The sequence below is a fragment of the Pelodiscus sinensis genome, chromosome 14, assembly GCF_052426305.1.
Source record: "Pelodiscus sinensis isolate ZL-2025 chromosome 14, ASM5242630v1, whole genome shotgun sequence".
Lineage (NCBI taxonomy): Eukaryota > Metazoa > Chordata > Testudines > Trionychidae > Pelodiscus > Pelodiscus sinensis.
The window spans coordinates 42,894,474-42,911,934 of record NC_143065.1 but is presented as its reverse complement, the minus strand read 5'-3'; the positions used below and the strand labels follow the sequence as shown (position 1 = coordinate 42,911,934).

Genomic DNA, 17,461 nt, shown 5'->3' with positions numbered 1-17,461 from the left:
GAGCTGGCACCTGAACTGACAGCAAGAAAGCCTGTCTCTACAGTGATGTCAATGACTTTGCTGCTGGGCTCAGACAGCAAAGAGGGCAAGAGCCCAATCTGCAAGGAGAGGTGGGGGAGGAGATTAGGACATGAAGCTGGGTGGGAAGAGGGGTGAAGACAGGACTGTCAAGCAGAGAGGGAAGGGGGGCTAGGAGTTCAAGTGCAGAGGCAGATGGACTGGCTGGGCAAGGAGACTGGGAATGAGAGATAGGAGGAGGTTGGGACTTTCAGCCAGGGAGTTGTATGGGCTGTAGCCACATGGGCGTGAGAGGAGACTGGCACTGGCTGAAGAAAGACAGGGGCTGGCCGAGCAAGGAGGCTGGGGACAAAGAGCTGGGAGACTAGAGAGGAACCGGGAATGGATGCACAAGCAGTCTGGGAGTGGGGGAGACTGGGTCAAGAATTCCAGAGGGGCGAGTTTAGGACTTGCTGGACAAAGGTTTTGGGACTGAGATGAGAAGCCTATGAGTAGAGCCTGGGACTGGCTAGGTGAGGCGAATGGGACAGACTAGAAGGCAGGGAAAAGAGGCAGAAGAGTCTGTGCCCACTAGAGCAAAGTGCCCTCCAGAGCTGGAATGGAACCAAGAATACTGGGCCTCATCAATTCACTGCTGTCAGCAAAGGCCTGTGAAATCCATTGGCTAAGCGGCCCAAATCCTCGCCCCATTCCACCACCATGCTGGCCCGCACAGAGTATGATCATGTACTACTGCAATCAGGACTCCATTATGTCACATGGCAGAGATCTGATTGATGGAATTACAGGTTCCAACCCTCCTGCTGAACTATGGGTACGTCTAGACTACATGCCTCTGATGACAGAGGCATGTAGATTAGGCTACCCGACATAGGAAAATGAAGCGGCAATTTAAATAATCGCCGCTTCGTTTAAATTTACATGGCTGTCGCGCTGAGCCGATCAGCTGTTTGTCGGCTCAGTGCAGCAGCCATGTAAATTTAAATGAAGCGGCGATTATTTAAATCACCGCTTCATTTTCCTATGCCTGGTAGCCTAATCTACATGCCTCTGTCGCCAGAGGCATGTAGTCTAGACGTACCCTATGACAGTGGAAATATATTGCCACGTGATGGAGTTTCTGGGTTTTCACTCTGCTTTTTCAAAGGTTTAGGAAATTACACACATGTGCACACACACAATTGCATTACTAAGGTAGCACAGTGAAGCACTCAAGAGTTACAAAAAGCCAGAATTAAGATTACCTGGGCAACCTGTAAAGTGGAGATGACACACATGTCCTTTGAAAAGCACTTTTGACTCTACTGAGGAACAGCATTATAAGAGCTAAGTGTTAATAATGTTTATGATATGTATATGGCACTTAGCCCCATGAGACCCTGGCCTTGATTTGGGCACTATTGTAGCACAAAACAACAACAAAAGTAATAAACATTTAAAAAAGGGATGGGCCATTTTGAAGATCTGTTCATATTTCTAACTAGGAAATGGAGAGAGATTGAAATATGCAATATATAATTTCTCCAAACTAATTCATACAGTAGCATTGTCCATAGCCTGAAGAGTATGCATGCTTCATTACAATAAAGATTTTTTAGGGCAGTAACAAATGCACATTTTTGGTTGTGGCTATTATGAAACATTACACTCCAAGGGAACTACAGGTATTAATCTTTACTTCATTACATTCCAAGAGTGTAACAATGAGAAATGTGGCAAAGATTAACTTTTCACCAGCCAGGACTATAAATGGGGTGATATTGAGCAAAGAGAGTCACAGCTATGCTTCCCTCTCCCTCCTCCCACTTAAATCTTGACAACGTTGAGTTTTGTTTTCCTGTACGTGGCAACACAATAAACTATATACTAAAAGAATAAGATTTAATTACATAGTGGCTCTCTTTTCAGACCAGTGCAATCTTGTGCTATATGTGCAAAGCAGCATTGATTTTACTGCTGGTCAGATTTACCCTGTTTCATTCCTTGTAGATTTTTCATGATCAGCAGTAGCATGTACCATGCGTGTGTCAGTAAATGTATGGAAGAAGCTACAAAGAAAACCAACTGAAATAGAGAGTATGAGATCAAGAAAAGCCTAGTAGGACATTGAGGAGTAAGGCAAAGAAGCAGGTAGGTGGAATTAAATTTCTGTAAAATAAAAGGCAGGTGTCAACTAACAGGGCAGATGCAACTCTGCATTTTGAACAGTGGGGTAATTTATGCCCTCAATTATATCGTGTAGCCCTACTGCAAGGAAGTTGTTAGAGCTGAACTACCCGAGTTGAATTGAGCTAGAATTCTTAAATTGGGAAAATTCCATTCCGCCCAGCACTACTCCTCTTTTGACTAACCCTCTTGCTTTTCAATCACAGCCTCCCTTCTCCACAAATGCCTTTCAGGTTATTTAACTGAGTTATATGTTTTGTTTCAAATGTCCTCCCTGTAATTCATTCCAAGTGACTTCAATGGGCGCTGTCCAGGGGCAAGCGATATCGGAATATTGTAAGTATGCTTTAAGGCATTAGCTATTTTCCTTTAACTGAGTTTTGGCCTATTTAAAAAATTAGCAGCTTAAAAATAATAAATGTACAACTGTACACAGACACTTTCTTCAGTATGGATTGTCTGAAAAATAATCCATTTTGGAAAAAAGTGCCAGTGTGCAGTTTACTATTACTATCAATCATTATTTTATTATTCCGTGCCTTATGATTTCATGCTTCAAACAAGCTTTCAATGGAGTCGCTCCAGAGTTAAAAAGTGACCATACTAATTCACTGTCGTCTAGTTGCCCACAAGCAGAAGGATTTATTATTTGTATGGCAGTGGCATCCAAGATTTACTAGGCATGCACATAAAAGCTGGCCCCCTAAACAAGCTTGGCTTGTTTATTCAATTGGTCTTCGAAAGAGACATGCTATTGAATAATTGGCCTCTTGGCCCCTCAATATGTGTATGTTATAGGATAAAGTGGGAACATGTACAGTAATGGTCAGAATTGTGTGTTTTAATTATATTTGGAGGGTTAAATAAGGTCTCCCATAATGGAGGTTTAATAAAGGGAAAGAAGGCACAGGGAACATGTCCCCCAGCAACGTGACTTCCAGTGCTGAGAAATGCAGATCGAAGACAGCGGCTGGATGATGCTACTGGGGAGGGGGGGGGGGGGGGGCGGGAAATCTTCCTGGACAAGGACACCATCTGTCCTGCATAGCCCACAGGTTGGACTACTGATGGAAGGAAGGTCTGTAAAAGCATTTGACACACCTGCTTTACAGGCAAGTAAGTAACACTCCTTCCCATGCTCACCTGTGGGGTGCTTTCTATGGTTTCATGTGCCTTATTTTTCAATACCTTACACACTGTACAGTTGGAAATGACTACAGAATGCATAAAACTCCATCATTCTCACTTGTCCATGTTTTACACCCTGTTTGCACAGGTCTCAACGACTGGGCAGCAGAGAATCAGGCCTACTATCTTAGGCACATCACCTCCTCTGTCACAACACAATTCTGGCTTAGAAGAGCTACAATTGCATCCTACACACTTTAAGAAAGTTGATTAGAATTTACGAGATGCTCCTCCAGGAGTAATATCTGCTAGCAAAGTATGTGACAAACATTATGATTCAGCAAATACACTTTTGTGGAGTCAGCAAACAGTGTGCTTGTTGGTGACAGGTGCTTTTACAGTACAGTTTTCAAAGGCTAGGAGCAAGCGTGTCATTTGTAGTGCAGGCTAAGATTTGCTCTGTATAAATGTGCCTGGAGTGTGTCGCAAAAGTATTTTTTCATCTCAAGCACTTTAGAGAATAATTAACCTGAGACATGAGAAAAACAATTCTATTAGCTTCTAAAAAGAGTGGTTCTCATGTGGATACAACTGTCCCACTCTACATGGTATTTTTTCATTGCTTCATTTTAAATGGAGTACTTGTTTTAATGCAGCAAGGATTTTCCTATTAGTTCACTATTTATTTCCTTTGTTAAAAAAAACCCAGCTATATTCAGTGAGAATCACAACACACATAGTAACATAACAGTTAAAGCTGCATTGAAATTTGCACCTGAAGCATAGCTAAAATGTGTCTGTTTCACTGTGCAATGATAGGGAAACAAATTCCCTACTGGTATAAATATATTGACTTTGATGGAGGGATGCAAGTGGTGAATTTTGTCTTCACACTTGAAATAAGGGACTGAACCCTCCACTTTGTTGCACCAGATTTACAGTAGTGGAATGAAAAACCAGGCCCAGCCCAAACAATCCTGCCCCATCTTATAACTTGCTAATTACTAATTAACCCACCAAATTTCCAGCAATCATTAACACCAAAGATCACCCATTCACACACATTTTCCTAAACATTACAGAAAAACACTTTACATCCACTATTTCCAGTGTGACACCAAATCTCATATACACATGTATACTTAAGCTGAGGCATGTAGATGCAAATTCTACGTTAATTATCAAAACACATGAAGATACATGGTTGGTGATCAAAATGGCCTGCTTGCTGTTTAGAAAGAGGGTGAAGACACATGGGCTGTGATTAGTGGAATTAAGTTAATTCAAGTTGTGAAAAACTGATGACAGGGCCCTGAGTGACACAGCTATCTATATCTCCAGGTATTTTTTAAATGGTTTGCACTCTTGTACAGTATTAAAAATTAAGGCTGCCATGGTTTTTTGGGGGATATGTTTGTACTAAGCAGTGATGCTGGAGGGGCAAATAGGTCTCAGTGAAGTTACAGAGCTTCATCAGCCTACATGACCTCATTTTGCTCCTCTATTCACTAGGAAGCGGCATGTGGAACCCCAACACATACTGAGAGAGCCATTGTAGTATGGCGAGTGCCCCAAAAAGCACAACTGTCTTTGTAAAAATGTCAGAAATTATTTTTTTTTCCAAGGGATTTGCCTGTTGAAATTCTGAGATGCCAGCCAGGGTTTGAAAAAAAAAAAATCTCAAAAATTCAACTCTGCCCTTCTTATATCAATGTACACACTCTAGGATAGACTGTGGACGAAGATAAACAGGAGCTTTTATGTAAACAGGGAGATATCAATTCGGTTTTAAGTGGAGAGCCCAACACAGCCCTAAATATGGAACTGCCAGAGCTTCTTCATAATAATATAGCAGATCTATTCTGAATCTCCTTTGGATCCTCTAAAGAGATAGCATTGAACACCCTTTAGCTGAAAAATCAGCACTGTTCCTTTAAACTATTATCAAACAAATGATAGCTGATGGCATAGTGCTAGCTTTCCCAAAATCTACCTCTGTCAAAATTCTGCCATAGCAGGTGCGAAAGAGAATAGATGCAGAACTTCAGTGAATAACACATCTGTTTTTTGAAAAAGAGAACAGAAGCAGCACAGAAGGAAGTAAGAGAGATAATTGCTGGCCTGAACTACAATACATTTTACTTGTGGGCAAAGGGCCAGCTTACACCAAGCAGAATATGCAGGCCCATCTTATTGGAATTCAGGGGTGGGCCTCCATTCTTGTCCGGAGACAGCTGTAAACCAGCAGCCCATAGCATCGCAATCAGGCACTGAGTTTTCTCAAGGAATGCTGATATGTACAGAAGCAGCTTCGGTGGCTCTGACTGCACCCTGCCTAGCAAAATGACAGTCAATCTCCGATTCCAGATGACAAGAACTGGATAAAAACTTAAAACAAATGGTGACCTTTCAAAAGATTAATTTGTTTACCAACAAAATGTTCTCTGTTTGTCATCGGAGATGGGGGTGACCTTCACATTCCCATTTCTAGGTTGAAAGGATGCTGACTGTAGTCATCTGTTAAGTTAACTCCATCTCACCAATTATTCCCTTTTTTATCTTTAGCGGCAACAATTCATGTGCTTCTTAGTATGGTTTACAAATGCAACAAGCTCATTTGGAATTACTGTCTTGTAAAATCAATTTGTTTAAATCTAATTCTGCTACCAATGCCAAATTATGTTTGACTGTAATTGTTGTCGTATGCATGAGCTTAAAATCCGAGTGGGTTTTGAGGTCTTTTGTTCCTTTCTTTCTACTACTCGTTCTTCTATCATTTGAAATTAACAGAATTGCCATGCTTAGCATTACTTTATAATTATGGAAATATATATGCTTTGAGAGAGAGAGTATAAGATTAGCATCAACACACATACATACAGAGAAAAGAGTGAATAATGAAATGGTGATGATAGCTGCCACTGGAGTAAGTTAGAGAAAAACAGCGAGTATGATGCAACTTATATAAACGAGAAATCAGAGTATGAAATTATACCTCATGAATAAATTAAAAGGTTCTAAGTTTACATTACATAATATATTTAGTTAGATGAAAACTGGGACCAAAGTGCCAGTATAATTCTATAGTAGCACAGCAGCTGTATGAAAACTGAAAGGGTCACAGCAGTTAGTCACAGTTATTTTTGCGGCAATTCAGATCAGCATTTTGTTTTGCTGGATGCCCCATGGGAACTGTCTATTTTTAATGGTTATCTCCTCATCATTTACTTGTAGCCTAGACAGTACTCAGCAAATAATGTGATACCCAAAATACCTTTTTTTGTTTAACATGGTACTCTGTTTTTGCTTGATTTTATATATGTGGAATGTTATGACAGAAGAAGAGTGCTACTGCTGATCAGATAGATAGAAGTTGAGGCAACATCATGACAAAACTATGGAGACACAGTAGCTGCTCCACAGTTAAAGCTTGCATTTAGCTTTCATCATAAAACACCAATATCAGTTCCTTATTTGGAAAGTTGTCACATTTGCTCTTCTTTCAAAGAATAATGTTTCTACGATTTGAAAAAAATCTGTTAAACTGTTTTAAAGTTGCACATCACTGCAAAAAATTATATCCTGATTTGAAATTGATTTTTCTAATCTTTTATCTCCTTTGCCCTCAAAATCAGTTTGTTAATATACCTTCAAACCTGCCAAATGGTTAAATTTCCTTGCATATTCAAATACTGGCTAACTTTCAAGAAAATAGGTTACAAATAAGCATAATTATGATCATTTTTACTGTGTATTCTTTTTATCCAAATCTAACTCCCTTTTATTTTAAGAGGAGTTATTTTTCCTTTGGACTTTAGTGGGAGCAACTTTAGGAACTACATGTGTACACTATAGCCATGTAGCCTTCTATTGACTGGTTACATCTTAGGATGCGTCTACACAGCACCCTAAACCCGAAATAAGTTATGCAAATTGAGCTAAGTCAATTGCGTAGCTTATTTCAAAATTGAGAGTGTCTACACAGCACTTATTTCGAAATAGAGCACTCTTCCTCTGACTTCCCTTTCTGCTTGTACAATGAGGGTTATAGGAGTCAGAGTAAGAAGTCCTCCAGCTTGGCAGTATTTTGACATTATTTCTAAATAACTGCTGTGTAGATGCGGACTAAGTTAGTTTGAAATAATGCTAGTTATTTTGAAATAGACATACCCTTAGAGAGAATAAGGGCTTGTCTTCACTATTCAATGGACTGACACTACAGCAATTGATCCACTGGTGGTTGATTTATTGTATCTGCTTAGACATGATAATCGATCACCAAGCACTCTCCCGTCTACTCCAGTACTCCAACAGGATGGGAAGAGTAACCCCCACCACCTTATCAGAAGACACCGTGATAAGTACATTAACTTCAGTTATGCTATTTGCATAGCTGAAGTTGAGTAGGTTAGATCAACAGAGGTGGTGAGTTAATATAGATAAGACCTACGGGTTTTTCTAATCAAGGTGTTTCTGTATCTGAAGTGGTAGAGAGGCCTTTATTTTTAAAGCTAGAGGACCATGGTTTCAGTCTGCAATTATGTACCCTAATTTAATTAAAGCAGCAGCAACAAGTAACTTGCTTTATTATCCTTAACACTTAGGCTATGTCTACACTGCATGCTTATTTCGAAATAAGCTATTCCAGAATAGTTATTTCGAAATAGCTTATTTCAAAATAGCACATCTATGTTGCAGGGAAGCCTCAAAAGTCTGAGGCAGGCTTCCCTTATATAGACGTGCTATCTCAATTTAGTGCCCTGGGGAGGAATAACAGGATGGCCCAGGTGAGGGGCTATTTTGAAATAGTAGCAGTGGAGTGTCTACACACACCTTATTTCGAAATAGATATTTTGGAATAGGCGTTATTCCTCGTAGAATGAGGTTTACAGATTTCAGAATAAGCCATCCATTATTTCAAAATTGTTTTGAAATGATGGAATGGCTGTGTAGAAGCTCACATTGTTATTTAAAAATAATGCTGGTTATCTTACACGCACCCTTACAGATAACATTCAAACCACAATATCTCTCTAGGGATATGGTTATGCTCTAATAAGAAACCCATGGTACAGAATCTCAGAGCCTGGGTCAGCTGATTTGAATTCATGGAGCTTGAACCAGCTTGAGCCCAAACACTTATGCAGCAATGTTGTAGCCCTGCAAGCCTGGGCAAGCTGACCTTTTATTGCCGTGCAGACAAACAGAGGTCTATTTTGACAAAAAGTCCATAAAAATCCTCCTGCTTTCAAACTGATGGCATTAGGGTTCAGTAGCAATGGAAACATCTTCTAAAAATATATATATAAAACAGAGTATTTCCTGAGATTTAAAAAAACAAAATAAAACACTTTTAAAAAGCCTTCTGCTTAAGTAGTGCTACTGAAGAATTATAGAGGTTGAAGATGGAAAATACCTGTTTGGTTATTCCATCTCCCTGCCATATGTTTATATATAAAACCATATGCTATATACTGTCCCATAGCAATTGTTAGTATATATCAAACAGCTTCCCTAATTTAGACTAACATTTGTAATTCAAGTCAACATTAACAAGTTTTCGCTGATCAGTACATGTTTCAGCGACAGTGGTGAAACACACAACTCTGCAGCAGAGTAATATTCTTCTGTGGAAGTGTTTTAGAGTGGTTTTAACCAGGATGGTTTTTTTTCTAATTAACTCTATATCACAGGATTAGACAAATCACTTTTTAGTCTGGGCAACAGCGTTCAAAAATCATTTTTATAAGTGTCAGCCCGCAACTGTGCCATTCACAGATGCTGTTTATGTTGTTTAAAACCAAACACCCTAGAATGCTGCGTATGGCAGAGGGCTTGCTGCATAATGCTTCTATTACATAAATTAAATTGTAAAAGAGTGTTTTGTATGAGATCATTGGGCATATGCTTCCCTGTGGTCCATACCGCTGAATCAAAATTATGTGAGTAATTGATCTTTGGAGTGACAAATCTGTGTATATTAAATATAAAAGATATTGGTGGAAAATGCCATGTTAAAGGTCATTCATTTATTTTAAAAGGACAGTGGTAGAGGTGCAGAAATTTGAGAGACAAATTTTAATTTCACGCAGTTGTGCCACTTCTTTTCAAAGTGTCCATTTTCATCCAATACAGTATTTCTTAAACTTATTGACACCACAGAACACCAAACAATTTTTTTTATGCGGAACACCTATGAAAATATTCTTCAAAAAAAAAAATTGTCGTCAGGCAAAAAGAGACAAGAACAAAAAGTAACAGAAACAAAGAAGAAGTTGTGACACACATAGTTTAAGAAACACTGATCCAATAAGAGAATTACTCTAAGGGTACGTCTACACTACAGGGTTAATTCGAGTTAACTTAATTCGAAATACTTAATTCGAATTAAGATAATTTGAATTAACACATCTACACACAAAACCTATTTCGATACAGCGTTTTGCTATTTCGAAATAGCGCATCCACAGTGAGTTGACCCTGAACTGAAGTTAAGACTGGCCGGAACCAGTACCGGCAGGGCATCAGGTTAGGACTTAGTGTGTGGGGCTGCTTCCTGAGGCTAACTGAGCTCCGTGCTTAAAGGGACCCTACCTCCACCCCGGACAGACAGTTCTCAGGGTTCCCTGCTTGCTTGTCTACCTTGATGAGGGACAGCAAAGCAGTCCTTTCTTGGAGTGCCCCGAGTGCCCGCACTAGGGACACCACAGCACTCGGCCACATGGATCCAGAGTTGCCCCTGGGCACGCCGATGCATCTCATGGGGTCGTTGCCATCAACCCGGCTGCACTTGCTGCAGGCTGCCATCCGGAGGGTCCATCGGGGGGCTGTCAGGATCCAGGAGGCCCTGTGGGAGAGCGTCCACCCCGAGGAGCCCTTAGAGCCACCCCAGTCCTCCCCACCGGGGCCTCGTGCCCCATTCCTCCCTCACATCCTTCCACTTACCCCTCCCTAGCCCCCCTTCCTGATGTCAAACAAAAGACACGTATGTTCAAAAATAGAAACTGGGTTTATTGAAAAAACTGGGGGGGGATGAATCTCTGGGGAGACTGGGAAAAGGAGGTGGAAGAGGGGAAGAGAGAGGGTGGGAGAGGGGAGGGGGAAACCTAGGAGGAGGGAGCTGGAAGGGGGAAGCAAGGGGAAGAAGAGGGAGGGGAAGCTCAGGGCCCAGGGTTGGGGGTCTTGCCGGACCAGCTTGATTTTCATGCAATCCTGCTCCTGGGTTTGCATGTGGCCTTTGGTGGCCAGGCTAGCAGCTATCCTGCCATAGACAGCCGTGTTCCTCCATCTAGTGCGGAGATCATGGACATTGGGGGCATCCCACCCCCCCAACCTGAATAAGGTCCATGATCTCCACCCTGGACCAGGAAGGCACCTGCCTTCTCCAGCCCCTTTCAGGCTCCTGGGAGCTGCAGACTGCTCCTGGGGAACAGTGGAGGCCTGGCTGCCAGTGGCTTGCTGGATCATGTTTTGGGGCCACTGGGTCAGGGCTGGCAGGCTTGGAGCTGGCACAGGCACTGTGGCCAGGGTCTACCCCTTTAATAGCTCTGGGGCTAGAGGAGAGGAGAGTAAGTTTTCCCTGTAATATTATACTTTATATTAAGATCTTGTCCTTTTAGATATATCTTTGTTAAGTGTTCTTATAGAATCTCTGTAACATTTCTCCTCTAACTTTGTATTAAGATATATAGATCTTGTAAGAAAAAACAAGAGCTCTCCCCTTTCCTTGATTGTCCTGTTGAAATGAATGAGGTGTGAATGGAGAATGAAAGGCGAGCACCTCCAACAGCAGTTGCAAGGGTGGAGAAGGAGATGGGGCCAGGCCTTGCTCTCCCATCCGCAGTCACATGTGACTCTCAGCCAGCAGGTAGAACAGAAGGTTTATTGGTTCACAGGGACACAGCGTGGCTCAGATTTGTTGTTACGGGAACTAGGAACATTCAGTACAATCCATCCTGGGGAAAAGATGCCCAGGCCCTGCAGGCCAGCTAGACACCCTTCTCCCTCAGCCACTAACTCTCACACTTAGCAACTGATCATAGCTGCTCCATCTCCTACTTTGTTCAGATTCCCAGGCAAAGTGTCACCTGACTGTATCCTCCACCTAGCTCAGGTGACAGGTGGGCCTGGGCCACTGCCTATGTGCCTTCCCTCAGGAGTCTCCCCCAGAGATCCCATCCCCTGCTGGGCACCACACACACTCACAGAATCACTGCAGAGCAGCATAGGACAGTAGGAATCGCACACGGCACGACAAAGCAAACAGAGTGAACACAGTACTACAAGAGTCGACAAAATCCCCACTACGTCACATTCCTTTAGGGACTTTGTCACAAGTATTCAACAACAGAAGGAATCTTCTTTGATAACTTATGGCGCTCGAGTTGCACAAATCAGATGGATTAGTGACTTTGTTTTCTCAGACCATAGTTTCAGAGGCTTAGGAAGTCATCTTGAGCCCTACCCAAATTGTTTAACTAAGCTCAAAATCTAATGTTGGTTCCTTGTACACTCAAGACATCTGTTTACATAAGCCTCTCCTCCTCAATAAAGGCAATGTTATTGTTGCTGATGATAACTTTTCTCTATCTCCCTATATACATCTATTCTGAAAAAAGAAAGCTTGCAACTATAGCCCAACTAAGCATGGAGCAGAGAACTCTGTTCTACGGGGATATGAACGTAATTGTTTTGTTTGGTGTCCAACATAAGGACATAATCTTTCAGCTCATCTACAATGGCCATACTGCAAAAATACAATTTCACATAAAGATAAGTAGACAATACTGAAGAGAATGATAGTCTTTAAAAATGTTCCAAAGAATCAGTTGTAAATATTTCAAAGACATTATCATCATAGTATTAAGGTAATGTCATTTATATAACTAAGCATATCTAAGCTTGCATTTTGCACTAGGGATGTTAAATTTCGATCAACTAATTGAATAATGGATGGAATTTCCATAGACTACTCCATCAGTTGATAAGGGGGGCGCTTGCTATCCCACTGCGCCTCTCCCTTTGAAAGGTACAAGAGTCGCAGCACCTGCTCTCCCCACTGCCTCTCTCTGAGAGAGGCAGTAAGGGGGGAAGTGACTAGTCAAGGAACTACTCGACTATCCGATAAGCTCTTGCTTATCAGATAGTTGACTAGTCGCTTACATCCCTATTTTGCACTCCACGGGTAATGTATTCTTGACAACACAAGTCTCATGTATGAAATGTGATCTTGCTATTTTTTTTTCTTGGTAAAAAAAAGTTGTAAAATACAGAAGACATTTGATTTGTTGAGGTCTGAAAGATCATAAGCTGAACAGAAGTGTTTTGAATGCATAATCTATGTACTATATTTTTACAGCTCTGAATTACTACAGTAGAAACTCAGTTATGAGCTGATCAACCAACCACATATTTCATTTGGAACTAGCAGTACAAAATCAGCCAGTAGCAGAGACCACAAAAGGCGAGCGGGGGGGGGGGGGGGGGGGAGGGAGGAGCAGATTTAATAGCAATTATGTGAAGAAAACTTTAATATTACTCTAAGAATTCTTCTAAAGCATACAAGTCTATATAACTAGATTGCTGTATTTTTGGGTTTCACTCTTTAACACTTTATACTTGTTCAAGATATGAATGTTTAAGATGCTTTGATTTCCTAGTTTAAATAAGGGACCTTCTCTTTGTGAATTCACTGACACTCATCTCTAGAATTACACTGTTTTGTTGTTAGGGTTACTTTAAAAAAATGTCAATTAAGATTATAACACCAAAATGTTAAGGGAAGTATGCATGTATACACGTGCACTTGATCAACAAAAATTCTGTCATTCACGGGTGCTTAACTCCCCCTGCCCAAATGAATGACAACGTTTTGCTGCAGCAAGCGTGAATGCTTCTTTGTCGGCAAAAGCACTCTCCCGCCGACAAAGCAAAACACCCTCATAGGGGGTGGAAGTATTTTGTTGGCAAAAGTACCAACAATCAGTGTTCACACATGTGCTGACTTTTAGTGACAATGATACAGCCTTGTCACTAAAAGCTGTGCAAAGTAGATGTACCCTAGTGCTCTGCAGGATCCAAGCCCTGTTATTTTAAACACAGTGCTGCTGTTTTTGACAGCATTGTTATTCTGTTAAAATGATCTTAGTATTACTAACAAAGTTAAAAAAAAGAGAGTAAGAGAAAGAGAGAGAGGGTGAGATACACTTATGTAAAAGGTTACAATATGAAAGCCAAAAGTAAAAATAAGGACAATATTTATTTTTAAAATGGCATTAAAACAAATTACTCACAGGAACTGATTTTCTCTTATTAATAAGTGGCAAGCTGATTCCATAGCTCTGTTTTAAAATAACTCTGTTACTGGCATGCGCTGGGTCATACATGATTTTCACATTCATTGCAAGCTTGTGCTGAAATGAAGACATAAAAGAATACAATACATTGTCTCAAAATATATTTACTATATAAACTAAAATATTTTTAAAAAGTGTGATTGAATAATGAAGAATGTTGCTCAAATAAATTAATCAATAAATGGGAATACAATTTCAAATAATTTCATTAATGTTATTCAACAATCCATCGAACTGGACAAATAATAAAAACATGTATTTGTGATTAGATTATTTGACAATTGACACAGAAGAGGTCAAAATAACTATTCACAAATGTCATTCCACCAATCTCTGTTGGATCTACTTAATATGTCCTGAAAGTTTTAGAGCAACACAATATACATTAATTAAATTTCAGGAAAATTATGTGTTAGGTTTGATCCATTTAAATGATATAGGTGCACACAGTTTCTGTCATTGAAACTACAAATGGACTTTACTGTATTTTACTAAAAGAAACATTCCGAATTTTAAAAACTACAAATATTAGAGACGACAATGGGATGCCTCCCATACTAGAAATCTTCCTATTAATTTTGGTGGATGCAGAATCAGTCCTGATGAATGTACTCAGCTGTACTAGAGGGAACAAGTATATATGTGTCAATAAATAGATTCTGTTCAGAACAGAAAGTAAGCCAGGATTTTTGGCCACTAGGATTTATTTGGCTGTGCTTATTCTCTCCTCAAGCAAATATTGAAGCACTTCACCGAATCAGACGAACGTTAGCTGGATGCTGTAAATGTGAGCTCTGATTATGGGATAGGTTTAAACTGCTGACATAATTTACAGCAATAGTTTAATCCATCATGTCTACACCTGCCAGAGATTTTCTTTATGGAACAAAACAACTTCCTTGGATCAGTTACAGTCCATTGCCTGAACACAGTACAGGTAGAACTTTACTTAGTAGATGAGAAAATAAATAATCATTATAGTAACAAGAATTAAAATATAAGGTTTTTTTAACATCCCATTTCATTTGTGTGGAATGGATCTTGTTGTTCAGCTTATAAAAATTAGTGTGGAAGACAATCCCAAAGGACAGAAAACAGGTAAAACTAGTTTCTTAATAATTTTGTTTTAAAATGAATCTAATGTACACAATTTCTGTACCCAACAGAAGGAGCACTTCAGTACAAATGTCACTTCAGATTGCATGAAATTCAGCTCATATGGAGGGCCTGGGTGGACTTCACCACGTAGGATGACTCTACCATATTAGTCTTTGAAAAACAAAGCATATTTGTCTATTTTGAACCAATTCTTATCCCTGACAATAGACAGCTTGCGCCTAGTTGGCAGTACTACCCAGTCTATTTTCTTCATTTACCTGTGTAACTCTCATTTATACTAATGAGAGAACAGGAAACCCACATTGCATCCAGAATGCCACCAAGCAGGGCCAACGGCCACCACAGGCCCCAGGGCAAGATGTGTGTGTGGGGTGGTATGGCATCCCATAAAGGGCAGAGCTTTTGGTGGAAGGGGCGGGGTTGGGATAGCCAGCCCTAAGCTCCACCCAAGCTGCAGTGCTGGGCTACCAACCCCACAGCCCTCAAAGTCCTGCCGAGTGCCCAGTGTAGTGCTCCAACATTCTAGAGATGACTCAAAGGGGCCCGGGGCTCCAGCCTCTGATGCCATAGTAGCAGCAGCAGGGAGCTCCAGGCACCTTAGAATCACTGGGACCCAGGCAAAACTGCTTCCTTTGCCCCCCACCATGAGCAGTCCTGGATGCCAAAGCAGTTTTTGAACAGAAAAACAAACAGATCAGTTCAGGCCTTTTCAACTTAGCATATTCTCTAAATAAGCTTGAGCTGAATTACCCAGCTAGAGAGACACTAAGGTCTTTACTACCGTTGCTGTGCAGGGGATTTGAGAGAGACCACCCCAAATAATTCTAGTGAGAGGTGTGTGTAAGTCTCTCAGGCTTCCCTGGAAGAACCACGCAATTACAACAAGCAAGAATGACAATGGTGACAATGTATTCTGATTTTCCATATTATTTGGACTAGCACAATTGCATCCCACTGTTGTCCTGATTCAGAAATACTGTACCTACACATAAATAATAATTTCAAGAGTCTACTAGCACATCTGTGGCCAGACTATGTGGCATATGGCAAGAATTCTAACAATCTGTATGCGAAAATATAGTCTGTGTTATTTCATTGCAATCTTGTTTTCTGCTAACTACTGCAAGAATAGCTTGTGTTCCATATCTACCACCATGCAGCTTGCTACTGATAGCAAAGCACACAGATAATCCTATCTGAAACTATTTCTTTCTTTCAGAATCTCCAGTATATGTTTGAAACTTGTTTCCTTCAACCAGCAGGTTAAATAAACTAAGCTTGTAGATGCTTAAGTACCCTTAACAACTGATAACTATTTGCCTTACATTGCTTTTCCACATAAAAAGAGTTTATAGTTGAAACTGGGGATTACCTACTTTAAAAGACAGAAAGTAGGGAATTATAGGTGGTAATTTCCCAGCTGGATTCCACAACTATTTAATAATAAAAGCTTTTATGTTAGCATGCCATGCATGTTGAACAGCTGGCAAAACAGCACTGTTTGTCATTTACTTCATAATGGGAAATTAGGGCTATCTTGTGTGTCCATGGATATGCATTTTTAAGCAGATGTCACAGATATCAGAAATGAAAGGACAATGGGGCTCCAACCCCCCCCAAGGGAAAGTCAAGCTAGGACGTAGAATGTGTCCTGCTCTAAATTAAGTTCACCCGTGCATGTAACAGTTGAAAGACCATGAATTATACACTAGTTGGCCTTCGATAATATTTCATGACACAAGTGTATTTATACAGTCAAGCCCTAGACCATTTTCTAGGAAAATGTATTTTCTCTCTAAAAGATTCTTAAAACCATTTTCTGCATCAGCACTTTTTCCCCCCATTCCAAATTGCACGGTCTTGTGGGTGTTCTGTTCAACAGAGCCCCAGAGAAGTGTGAAGTTTACATTCCTTTCCAAGTGTAAACGATGAGACTTTAGTGCATAGAGACGTATTAGAGTAATGTTAATGCGGCATCTCAAAACAGAAAGAAACCAGGATAATTAAATTGCAGTTGTCACTGAACAATCCCTCTTTAAACAGAGTCATGTACTTCAACATTCATTATTATTTTAAGAGTTCTAGATCAATTTTCTTCACCTTACAGTGACAAGAAAATTTTAGACTTAATTTATAAACTAATTCTCTGCAGAGGGATCCAGCAGTTTGAAATCTGGGCAGCTGATTCTTGGTTCACTGCTGCAAGTAGCTTTGTTCTCTACCTTGTTGTTAGGGTTCTGGAATCCAACAGAGCTCCTTCTCCAACTTGCTCTCATGGCCTAATTGATGCCTCCCTAATTTAAGAAACTAATTCAAAATAGCCTGCCAACTCTGGATTGTACCAGATAAATAAAGGGTAGCCCAAAGGACAATATTCAGCCAATAGTCTCAATGCTGACTAGAACGTACCAAAAAACGTCGTTAAAATTTGTGAAAATTTCAGAGATATTTTATTCTGCTAGAAATTTTACTTTTCAAATTTGTTACTGGATTTTTTAAATAAAGCTTATGTTTTTAAAAAATAATTGTTTTCAAATTACCACAATGTGAGAAAACTGATCAAAACTGACAACTCAGAATGAAATAAGATGTTTCACTAAAACTGTGGGTTTTCAAGTCCTCTACAGCCAAGATCTTACCTTGTTCTAAAGACAGGAAAAAGGGCCTCCCATCTC

General features: G+C 40.3%; 1 protein-coding gene across 5 annotated transcripts in view; it reads right to left on the bottom strand.

Annotated features, from left to right (window-relative positions):
- The window catches only part of IQCH (IQ motif containing H), a 136,417-nt gene that overhangs the window by 113,378 nt on the left and 5,578 nt on the right, over window positions 1-17,461 (bottom strand). For all 5 annotated transcript variants that reach the window (XM_075896862.2, XM_089782088.1, XM_089782089.1 and 2 more), the window contains one exon: window positions 13,605-13,724. In XM_075896862.2, coding sequence (XP_075752977.2) covers window positions 13,605-13,724 — 120 coding nt within the window. The remainder of the gene's footprint in view (window positions 1-13,604; window positions 13,725-17,461) is intronic.